This window comes from Lutra lutra, chromosome 3 (assembly GCF_902655055.1).
Source record: "Lutra lutra chromosome 3, mLutLut1.2, whole genome shotgun sequence".
Classification (NCBI taxonomy): domain Eukaryota; kingdom Metazoa; phylum Chordata; class Mammalia; order Carnivora; family Mustelidae; genus Lutra; species Lutra lutra.
In genome coordinates this window covers 121,364,333-121,377,261 of record NC_062280.1, presented here as the reverse complement: position 1 = coordinate 121,377,261, position 12,929 = coordinate 121,364,333, and the positions used below count along the sequence as shown (strand labels likewise).

The following is a 12,929-nucleotide window of genomic DNA, read 5'->3' as shown; positions in this document are numbered from 1 at the left end:
CAAGTACTCATTGCCACTGATTTTATTTTCATTACTTGATCTCTCATTTCTAGAATTTGAATTTTGTTATTTTCCAAATCTGCCATTTTCATACTATTTTGACTTTGCCTTATCTTTATATATAGTTTTTTTGTCCTCTTTGAGCATTTTACTCATGTTTGTTTTAAAATCTCTTACTTTGCTCTACTACTTAGAGTTTTAGGGGATAACTTGTAGTGGCTGCTGACTTTTTGTCTTTTCATTATTATATTATTATTATTATTATTATTATTACAGTTAACTCATTTTCAGCAAGCGATTTTACCATAGGTGTTTTTATGTCATGGGTAATGGGATAATTTCTTCACTGTAATTTGGCTTTAATGTAGTTAACATTAATTTTCTAGCTTTGAGCTCTTATACAATTAGGTAGTATGGGTTTAGTCCTCTGATCTTAGCCAAAGCAAAGGCCTATCACTCACGATTTCTTGTGGGTAACTCATCCCATGGACCAAGATGGGTTCACAGCATCTTTAGACTACTAGGCAAATTGTTTCAAACATCTTTCATGGGGACCGGGATTTACAAGGTATCTCAGTCTGGGCATTTCGCGTGCACTCGCTCGTTCTCTTTCTCTCTCTCTCTGTCACACACACACACACACACACACACACACACACACACACACACACACAGCTATGCCTTGGTATCACAGTCCTGTAATATATTAAATCCCAGCCTCATGGATAAAAAAAATAAACATTGTTAAAATGTCTATACTGCCTAGAGCAATCTATACCTTCAATGCCATTCCAATCAAAATTCCACCAGCAGTTTTCAAAGAGCTGGAGGAAACAATCCTAAAATCAGAAGAGACCCCGAATTGCTAAGGAAATGTTGAAAAAGAAAAACAAAACTGGGGGCATCACGTTGCCTGATTGCAAGCTTTACTACAAAGCTGTGATCACCAAGACACCATGGTACTGGCATAAAAACAGACACATAGACCTGTGGAACAGAGTAGAGAGCCCAGATATGGACCCTCAACTCTATGGTCAAATAATCTTTGACAAAGCAGGAAAAAATATACAGTGGAAAAAAGACAGTCTCTTCAATAAATGGTGCTGGGAAAATTGGACAGCTATATGAAGAAGAATGAAACTCGACCATTCTTTTACACCGTACACAAAGATAAACTCAAAATGGATAAAAGTCCTCAATGTGAGGCAGGAATCCATCAGAATCATAGAGGAGAACATAAGCAGTAACCTCTTCGATATCAGCCACAGCAACTTCTTTCAAGATATGTCTCCAAAGGCAAAGGAAACAAAAGTGAATGAATTTTGGGACTTTATCAAGATCAAAAGCTTCTGAACAGCAAAGGAAACAGTCAACAAAACAAAGAGGCAACCCACGGAATGGGAGCAGATACCCACAAATGACACTACAGACAAAAGGCTGATACCCAGGATCTATAAAGAACTTCTCAAACTCAGCACACACAAAACAGATTATCATGTCAAAAAAGGGGCAGAAGACATGAACAGACACTTCTCCAGTGAAGACATACAAATAGCTATCAGACACATGAAAAAGTGTTTATCATCACTAGCCATCAGGGAGATTCAAATCAAACCACATTGAGATACCACCTTACACCAGTTAGAATGGCCAAAATTAGCAAGACACGAAACAACATGTGTTGGAGAGGATGTAGAGAAAGGGGAACCTTCTTCCACTGTTGGTGGGAATGCAAGTTGGTGCAGCCACTTTGCAGAACAGTGTGGAGATTCCTTAAGAAATTAAAAATAAAGCTTCCCTATGACCATGCAATTGCACTACTGGGTATTTACCCCAAAGATGCAGATGTAGTGAAAAGAAGGGCCATCAGTACCCCAATATTCATAGCAGCAATGGCTACGGTCGCCAAACTGTGGAAAGAATCAGAATGCCCTTCAGCAGATGAATGGATAAGGAAGATGTGGTCCATATACACTATGGAGTATTATGCCTCCATCAGAAAGGATGAATACCCAACTTTTCTATCAACATAGACAGGGACTGGAAGAGATTATGTGGAGTAAAATAAGTCAAGCAGAGAGAGTCAATTATCATATGGTTTCACTTATTTGTGGAGCATAAGAAATAACACGGAGGACATGGGGAGATGGAGAGGAGAAGGGAGTTAGGGGAAATTGGAGGGGGAGATGAACCATGAGAGACTATAGACTCTGAAAAACAATCTGAGGCTTTTGAAGTGGGGGTAGGGGGTGGGAGGTTGGGTGAGCCTGGTGGTGGGTATTATGGAGGGCACATATTGCATGGAGCACTGAGTGTGGTGCATAAACAATGAATTCTGGTACACTGAAAAGAAATTAAAAAAAAAAAAAAAAAAAGAAACCTAAAGTCCCAGCCCTTAAGCTCTATGACCTCCTGATATCTTATGTATCTTGGCTTTAGCTTTTACTCTGCTCTGACAATGAATTTCTTCTTTGTTACTGGGACCTAAGAATGAGCTTGTCTTGGTTTCTAGTTGAGATGTATTTATAAGTATTTGAGCAATATTTATAAGTATATAATATATATTTATAAATATTCATTTGCTCATTCATTCATTCATTCATTCACTCATAAGGAAACTAGTATTTACAAGTGTTTGAAACAGGAGTAAATTTTCCCATGTTCTTTCACTTTATTTATCTAATGAAGATACTATATGTGTATATATATATACACACACCTATATTACTGACTATGTGCTAGGCATCCTTTTGAGAAATTTACAAATAATAACTTAATCGCCATCACATCCCCATTGGGTGCAGAGGATTTACAGTTTACACTATGATATTAATGTCTACTGATTTCCTTAAGTTTCAGTTCAAATGCTTCCTTCTCTGTGACATCATCTCAGATTACCCTGGGAAGATTTTAAGCTTTTTCTCTTATGCCCTCACTATATTTTGGACTTTCATCAGAACAAAGAATTGTATTGTTCTAACTTGTTTGCATGTTTCCTAACAGACTTTAAAATTATTAAGGGCAGGATCCAGGCATTTTATTGCTGTAGAAATAGCAACTGTTCTGGTACATAAACATGTTTAGTATATTTTTGCTGAATTTTTAAAAAAGAATGAATTATATCATGTATGAATGAATTATATCACATATGAATGAAAAGTAGCATGTCAGAATGAAGGCAGCATATCAGACTTCGTACTTTTCTTGTGAATGATTTTGCTGTAAGAAATGTAAATATAGTTTAAATCCATGTTAATTACCTTTCTTCTTAAAGGGAATAATTGTCATCCTTCTATGACTATCATTTGAGCACATATCAAAATTTAAACTTGTGATATTTAAACATGTATATTTCAGAGAGATATATTTATAAATGCAAAATGATCTAGACCCTACAAAACCCATATTCATTGTTTTCAGGATATTCTAGAATCACTCTCACTTTATTCAGGCCAGGAATAGTAATGGTACTGGACTCAGAAGTATAAAGTGAAAGACAGTTTATGGTAAGGATTTATAGAAGAAAATGTGAATATAATATCATTTAGAGGAGTCTGGTTGTAAATCAAAGAATAAATCACTCAAGGGACCACTTAGAAGAGAATATACCCAACGAACATGGACTTTGGAGTCAGATCTGAATTTGAATCATCCGTTGGCTTCTTTTTTTCTTTCTATCTATCTATCTATCTATCTATCATCTATCTATTTAATAATGTTGGCTACTTTTTAATCTTTGCTTAGAACATGCTGGAATCTAGATCTTGGGGATATAATGGGGATAAAGTTGCTTATTTTAAAGGTGGAGTTGATGATTAAATGAGATAAATTATGGGACAGTGCATAGATCCTGGCAGTTAAAGAGATGCAATATTTCTCAGTTCATGCCTTCCATCCTTACCCCATTCCTCCAGGAATTTTTTACAATTTCAATATTTTCTTAATCACTTTGCCTGTTAACACCCAGGTTATGAGACACACCACCCACTCCCCGCCCCGCCCTTACTATCACCTTTTAGAAAGCAAGAGGATAGCAAGGGCCTGCTGTATAACCAGCAGATTATGCCCTGATGGGACAACATAAAATAAATTTTTTTAAAAAGGTTTTATTTATTTATTTGACAGACAGAGATCACAAGTAGGCAGAGAGGCAGGACGAGAGAGAGGAGGAAGCAGGCTCCCTGACGAGCAGAGAGCCTGATGCGGGACTTGATCCCATGACCCTGAGATCATGACCTGAGCCAAAGGCAGAGGCTTAACCCACTGAGCCACCCAGATGCCCCAAGATAAATGTTTTAATTTTGAGATCCATCTATTTTAAAACAGTGAAGTAAATTACTTCAAAAAGGAGTCAGGTATCTCTACAACTCATATTATTTTATAATTTCGAATTGGTTTTAATGGGATTATTTTTAAAGATATTGAAACATATTTCTATCCTAGAAAAGTAAAATGTTCTTCCTCCTAACTATAATAATTCTGTAATATTGATCTTGTGATCCTTTGTCAAAATTAATGAAATTATTCTAATGTAATTAGAGTCACAGTTTATATTCATGCTGCAAATATTCTGTAAGTGGGTAAGATGAATTGAACCCTCATTTGGTTTTGATTAACATTTAATTAGATATTAAAGATAAAAAATACATGACTTCCTAACTTTCATTCTACTTAGTGTGATTATCTACTTGGTATAATAAGGATAATAAAAATGATTATTTGTATTCAACTTTCAGTTTACAAAATACTTTTAACCTAATAGCTAATTAAATCTTTCCCAAAATACATTGAGATATATATTACTATCAACATTTTATAGATGAAAAAAATAGTTTCAAAAGGTTAGTTTGAGCAAGGTCACAAGACTTCTCTCTGTAAAACCAGGATTCCTACTGTATTTAATTTCCTTTATTATACATAATATATTAGGATATTAATTGTTCTGCATATATTTCAAGTTCAAAGACTGAATATAATTTTAAATGATACCTTAGACTTTAGGCTCTTGTTTTAAAAAAATAGTATTTGATTTTGTTAGAAAACAAATATAATATTGGAATAAACAGTTATAGCAATAAATGTCATTCATTCAGTAGTGCATTGATAAACTGAAGTACACATAAGCACACAGAGACTCTTACAAAGAATACATTTATAATCTGGTACTAGGTGATTTTGTATATTCTGACATTATGTAAAGATAAAACAAAGGTTGAGGATATCATGCTAAGTGAAATAGAAATACTGTATGATTTCACTTACAGGACATACAGTTGTCAAATTTGTGGAGACAGAAAGTAGAATGGTGGTTTCCAGGGTTTGGTAGAGGTGAGAATGGGGAGTCATTTACCGGCCACACAGTATTAGTTTTGGAAAACGAAAAGAATTCTGGAGGTGGAGGGTAGTGATGGTTGTACAACATCAGGAATGTACTTAAAACTTTTGAACTGTGAGATTAAGAGTCACTTATGGTTCTGGGGGGAGGGGGTTAGGAGAGGGGGGTGGGGTTATGGACATTGGGGAGGGTATGTGCTATGGTGAGTGCTGTGAAGTGTGTAAACCTGGCGATTCACAGACCTGTACCCCTGGGGATAAAAATATATTATATGTTTATAAAAAATAAAAAAATAAAAAAAAGATAATGATGAAAGAAAGATACAAATAAATAGAAAAAAAACTTTTGAACTGTATACTTAGAAGTAGTTAAGATGGTAAATTTTCTGTTTTTGGTGGATTAAACATAGAGTGGCACTTTTTACTTCCTTTGGATTTTAGTAAGTTAATGACCTGTTAATAAGTGGAACATCATGAGGATAAAGACAATTAATTAGTAGAATAAGATATGATCTGGTAATGACTACTAAAATATTATTCCAGTACATATCCGGGTATCTTCCATAAGAGAGTTTATATTTGAACAAAATTCTTACCTCAGGTCCTGAAATGGGTCGGCTCTTACGAGGGGGGTCTCCACTGAATGTTCAAAAAGAGCACCCTCGGGCCCTAAACAAAGCCAGAGATGCAACATTTTACAACGGTAAAACAAATGACATCAAACTAATTAAACATTTAGTCTCTATATTAAAGCACAAGCAGATTTTTATCTTGTTGCTGAATTTGTACAGATGTGAGCAAGAAAATATAATTGATGTATAGCAACTAATGTATAGGATTTTTAAACTCTTTCGATAAACTGAAATTATTCTAAGAGCGTCAGTGGCACTCTTTTACAAGGAACTATAATTTTGTAACTAGTTTTTAAATGTATAACAATTACTTAACATAACCATTTAGTAATGTTATAGTGTAATATGTATATGATGAATATGATGTAATCATTGTAATGCACATAAGTACAAAGAAGGCATAAAGCCTATAAGCAGAAACATATTACCATTAAATAAGAGCAGTAATTTCTCTATCATTGAAATGGTCAACCTTCAAATTATCTGATCGTACTTCTATTATTATTATTTGGTGTCAAAGTAAATATTCCTCAGAACCTATCTGCATATATTAAAATAGATGCTTCATAAATGGTTTCATAAAATGACTTTTAATAAATCATTGATTTTCAATGTAACTGTATTTCCTTTGTGTATGCATTCATATTTAATATTCCCAGCTATGATTATATAAAAATGTATAACTGGTGCAACATTTGTTTCTTGTGGAAAATAGAACATATAGTTTGGGGTCATATAATCTAAATTGTAGACAGGGGGAAAAAGTTCCACAATAAAATATCATTATATAAATAATGCATTTAAATAACAGTATAATATGATCTTGTATAAATATTATTTGTATAAGGAAAGTATAGTAATAGAAAGCCCAGTCTTACAATGTTAACTTTTTTTTTTTTAAAGAATGTATCACCATGATTAGACATAGTAAATGGTCTGGTCATTTCCGCTATAAAATACCAGTAGTATTTGGATAATACCATCCTTCTTTCTCTCCTGAATCTTAGAATACTTTATGATGAATGGATACTCATGTGAAGATCTGTAGGAAGACTATGGTACAAAATGAGTTGGAATGGCAGTGAAGACTTCATGGACAGAACCCAACACTGAAGGGGAAATTGCTGTAGGCTCTCTATTCTTCCCTACCCATAGGTTCTTTTAATTACAGAAGTAGAGTTTGGCATGAATACCTCTGTTCAAACAGTGCATAATATATACCCAAACATCTGCTAGATTTTTATGTCTATATTGATAACTAGTAAGATTGATTCCACACATACATTGAGTACTTATGGACCGAAATGAGTTTTTCAAGTGGTACAAAAACAAAAGAGATTTCCATTGCCCCAGCTCACAGTCAAACCTTCACATAACATCTCTACAGCTTTCAATCCATTCCATTCCTCCACCACTGCAAATTGCCTTTTGCCTCAATACTCCAAGGAAGATGCTCTTAAGATAATCATGACCTCTATGATTACACATTCAATGACAGTTTCTGTTCTCATCTTTTCTGAAAACCAGATTCTGGGAACGCAGTCTCTCTTGGCATCAAGAAAATGGCTCCTGTGACTTTCCTCTCACCACATTATCTGTTTCACACTTTCCTTGAGTGGCTACCTATCTTTTCCCTGGTTGGGCTCTAATACTGGCATCTCTCAGAGCTCAGTTGGTTGATGATGTTCCCATTTATATCTCTTGTCAAGACTTCATCTCTGTGCAACAAAGAGCTCACATATCCAAGGGCTGACTCTAGCATATGCACTTGGCTGTTTCATAGATACCTTGCAACTATGCATCTAAAACATTAACCATCTATTCTCTTTGCCTTGCAAATGTGTTCTCTCCGTCTTCTCCATTACCCAAAGAATAATGTCATCGTCCAGAAACAAATATAATCTTTCCATCTTTGGAAAGATTTTGGATCTTTGGATCTTTGGATCTTTGGATCATCAAAGATGATCCCCTCTCTCAATTCCTGCCACCCATTTGGTCTACTGGCAAGAATTTATATGTCAGTGACCACTTCAGTGACCACTGTTACCTAGCCCAGGTCACCAGGGGATAGAGACTGTCTTAACTACAGTTGACATCCTCCTAACTGGTCTTATTGTTTCCTCTCTTTCCTCTAAGCAATCTATTCTCCCTTATAATGATTATATTGATCTTAAAATGTACAGCAAATCAAAGAGTACCCTGTTTGAAACAACTCTTCCATTGCATTTTAAAAATTTTCTTATGTTACATTACTTACCATACAGTACACCATTAGTTTTTTTTTTAATTTTATTTATTCATTTGACAGACAGAGATCACAAGTAGGCAGAGAGGCAGGCAGAAAGAGGAAGGGAAGCAGGCTCCCTGCTGAGCAGAGAGCCCAAAGTGGGGCCTGATCCCAGAACCCTGGGATCATGACCTGAGCCGAAGCCACCCAGGTGCCCCCATCATTATTTTTGATGTAGTGTTCCAGGACTCATTGTTTGCCTATAACACGCAGTTCTCCATGCAATAGATGCCCTCCTTAATACTCATCACTGGGCTCACTCATCCCTCCACCTCCTCCCCTCTAAAACCCTCAGTTTGTTTCCCATAGTTCATAGTCTTTCAGGTTTGTCTCCCCCTGATTCCCCCCCCTCATTTTTCCTTCCTTCTCCTAATGTCCTCCATGCTATTCTTTATGTTCCACATATTATCATATGGTTTCACTCTTCCATTGCATTTAAAACAAATCCTAAATCCTTATAATGGAAAACAAGTATATGCAAAAACTTGTTTCTCTGTGTCTCCTCTTACACCAGGCTTTGTTTCAGACTTAAATATAATTAAAAAATAAAAAATCATGAAATAATAGGCATAGATAAGTTCAAATAGAACAGCTATCAAAATGAATGTTAATGTTTTAAACTCCTTATTAAAAACCAAAGTCTATTAGACTGGGTTTAAAAAAATTCCAACTACACCTCTCTTTCAAGAGAAATGCAAATCGTTTAATATGAGGAGAATTTAGGTTGGGAGGATAATTTAAAGAGGCCATCAAGCTCCTCTTACAGAAGTTTACTGAAGTCATCCCACAAGGAAGTGATGCTTAGGATCGTTGGAACCACCACAATTAAAAGGGGAATGTCAACACACTTAAGAGAAGCAAAGCTGGAGTATTACTGGACCACTGAATTAATCACACTAAAGCTACCCTGACTCCAGACTTTTCATGTAAGATAATATATATTCTTATCATTTAAGCCAGATTTAATTCGGTCTTTTGTTCCTTTCACCTGAAGATTTTTAACCAATTGGCTGGGTCATCAACTGTTCATAGAGCTTCATTACAAAGTGTTTGGAGATCTTGGATATGTTCTTAAAGGATATGGTGATCTCTTAGCATCTTCTAGATAATCTGTCAAGTATCTTTTTAAGGGACCTGGATTTATCATCTTTGTTTATGTTCACTTTTTCAGCTGTTGAAATCCTTTTCTCCAGATCCTCTTTTGTCAGTGGCTTTGTGAGTGACTCCACCATTTCTACTCCATCACTTCTGACTTCATGTAAGCCTGCTTAGCTGCACAGGTGCAAATAAATAGACTGGTTTATCATTAAATCTTGTTTTCCTCAAGGGAAACTAGATACCATTACAGGACCATGTTTTTATTAATAAAAGTTGGGGAAATGAACCCAGCCTAGCAAATCCCTGCCAAGGAATTAAAGTATATTTTTTGCCAGAAGTCAGTTTTGGTAATGGTATAAAAATTTTTTTCAAGACGATATTTTGATGCTACTTCAATAATATGCTCTACAACTGCAGTTAACAAAAGGGGCATACTAACTTTGGTTACTTGGTGACCAATTCTCTTTTTAGGGGGAAAAATGAGACTGCTTAAAGGCCTTAGTCAATTTCAAAGTGAGTTTGTTATATTATTTAATCTCCCCCATAAATATGATTTAAAAACAACTCTTCAGTTTCTTAGCTGACTGAAGTCTAAATGAAACTTAAGACTTTTTAAAGAATGCTACCTTACTGAAATATATTTGACACATAACACTGAGTAAATGTAAGGTGTAAAACATGTTAATTTGATACATTTATATATAACTGTCATTGTAGTGACAATTAGCATCCTTATCATACTACATAATGGTCCTTTCTTTTTAGTGAGTGCAGTAATTAAGTTTTAGTCTCTTAGCAATTTTGATGACTATTATACAATAATTATACAATAATGTTTTCTATATTCATTATACTGTGCATTAGATCTCTAGGACTTATTTATTGCTCATTGCAAGTTTGTACCCTTAAATAACATCTGCCCTATCCCTCATTCACTGGTAACTATTGTTTTATTCTTTTTTTTTAATGAGTTTGGCTTTTTTAGAGTCCACATGTAAGTGATATCACACCAGTACTTGTTTTTCTCTGACTTACCTCACTTAGCATAATGTGTTCAAGGTCTATCCACTTTGTTACAAATGGCAGGACGTCCTTCTTTATCATGATAGGATAATATTCTACTGTATATCCTAATATATCTTTGTCCATTCATCTGTTGATGGGCACTTAAGTTGTCTCCCTATCTTGGCTATTGTGAATAATGCTGCAATAAACATGGGAGTTTACATATCTCTTCAATATCCTGTTTTCAATTCCTTTGGGTATATACTCAGAAGTGGAATTGCTGGGTAATATAGCAGATCTATTTTTAATTTTTTGAGGAAACCCAATACTATTTTCCACAGTGGTTGAGACAATTTACATTCCCAACAACAGTGTACTTCTTTTCTCCACATCCTCACCATCATGTTTTCTCTTACTTTCTTGATGAAAGCCACTCTAATGGATGTAAGGTGATATTGCATTATGGTTTTGATTTGTATTTCCTAGATGAGTAGTGGTGTTGAACATTTTTTCATGTACCTATTGAAAATTTGGATGTCTTCTTAGAAAAATGTCTATATAATTTCTTTGCCCATTTAAAAATCTGACTTTTTTTGGTTTGCTTTTGAGTTGTACGAGGTTTTTGTTATTCTCACTGTTATTCATTTGTATGAGTTCTTTATGTACTTTAGCTATTAACCCCTTGTCTGATACGTGGTCTGTAAAACTTCTCCACACTTTGTAGGTTGGTTTTTCATTTTGTTATTTATTTTGTTGTTTGGAAGCCTTAAGTTTTATGTAATCCCTTTTGTTGGGTTTTGCTTTTGCTCTTTGTGCTTTTGGTGTCATGTCCAAAAAATCATTGCCAAGACCAGTGTTGACAATCTTCTCTATGTTTCCTTCAAGGAGTTTTATAGCATCAGCTCTTATGTTCAAGTCTTGGATTCATTTTGAGTTAGTGTTTGTGAGTGGTGTAAGACAGATATCAAATTCACTGTTCTGCATGTATTTATCCAGTTTTCCTAACACCATCCTTTCCCTATTGGGTGTTTTTGGTTCCCTTGTTGAATATTAATTGAATGTATATGTGGGGGTTTAATTCTGGGTTCTCAATTCTGTTCCATTGGTCTATGTATCTCTTTTTATGCCAGTACCATACTGTTTTTATTACTACAGCTTTGTAGTACAGTTTGAAACCAGTGTGATATGTTTAGCTTTTGTTTTTTCCCTCTCAAGATGGCTTTGGCTCTTAGGGGTCTTTTGAAGTTCCAAATAGTTTTTTATATTTCTGTGAAGAATGCATTGGTTTAGTGGGCAAGGATTGAGTTGAATCTATAGATGGCTTTGAGTAGTACAAACATTTGTACATTATTGATTCTTTTGGTCCATGAATATGGGGTGACTTTCCATTTGTTTGTGCCTTCTTCAATTTCTTTCAATACAGTCTGGTAGCTTTCATTGTATAGATATTTTACTTCCTTGGCTAAATTTATTCATTTTTTTTTGTTTTTTGATGCTATTGTGAACAGGATGGTTTCCTTTATTTCTTTTTCGGATGTTTCATTATCAGTGTATAGAGATGCAACTGATTTCTGCATGTTGATTTTATATCTTGCAACTTGCTGATTAGTTCTAGCTGTTTTTTTTTGTTGTTGTTGTTGAATCTTTAAGGGATTTTCCACATACAAGTCATATCATCTGTAAGTAGAATCTGCTTAAGAATTAAAGAGGTTTCATTTTATTCTTTGAGTACTTAAAGGTAATGACAAGGAAACATTTCTTTATGCAAGAGTCAAGATTAGGACTTATAGCATAAGTCAAGAATTTGGAGTGCACCACCTTAAAGAAAGAGCAGCTTGATCCCTTCTCTTACATCCCATGCATATTAGGGCAGTTATGAAGTAACCAGAAAAGAGAAAGTGAAGCAAAGTATTTTATTTTCTTTCCCAGTCCCCAGAGTGAAGCTGGCTCTGTCTCTCTTATCAAATCTTCTTTCCTTGGCTGTCAACTGCTGCTGCTTCTGCTCCAAGAAACTCCAAAGGCTACTTGGAGTCAATCCATTTAAAACAAGACCAAACTTTTATAGTACGTAAGTAGTGGAAAACAGCTTTAATGGAAATTCATCTTTAAAAATTAAAGTTTATAAAGATACTCTTATTGTATTTTATATTTAACAAAACTAGTTATAATTATAGCAACTATGAAATCATAGAAAATGAACAAAGAATAAATCAAGTTTTGTTTTCATGTGTAATTTTTCCAACAGTTGGAATTATATGAGAGTTGTATTAATTTTCTATTTATGTGTCACAAATTATGACAAACTTAACTGCTTAAAACAGTATCCACTTATTAGCTCATAGGTCTGTAGGTCAGAAGTCCTACCCTGTGGGTGTGGCTGGATTTTAAGCTCAAGGTACCATAAAGTCAAAACCAAGGTGTCAGCTATGCAGGGCTCTTTTCTGGAGTGTCTGGGTAAGAATCTGGTTCTAAGCCCAGTCAGGTTGTTGGCAGAATACAGTTTCTTGTGGTTTTGGTGTGAGGCTCTGTTTTCTTACTGTCAGCCTACCACCTAAGATTCTAGAAGCCACCAC

General features: G+C 34.9%; 1 protein-coding gene across 2 annotated transcripts in view; it reads right to left on the bottom strand.

The window, feature by feature from the left end:
* SGCG (sarcoglycan gamma) overlaps nt 1-12,929 on the bottom strand; it is a 133,608-nt gene that overhangs the window by 11,783 nt on the left and 108,896 nt on the right. For both annotated transcript variants that reach the window (XM_047722914.1, XM_047722915.1), the window contains exon 6: nt 5,931-6,003. In XM_047722914.1, the coding sequence (XP_047578870.1) occupies nt 5,931-6,003 (73 nt within the window). The remainder of the gene's footprint in view (nt 1-5,930; nt 6,004-12,929) is intronic.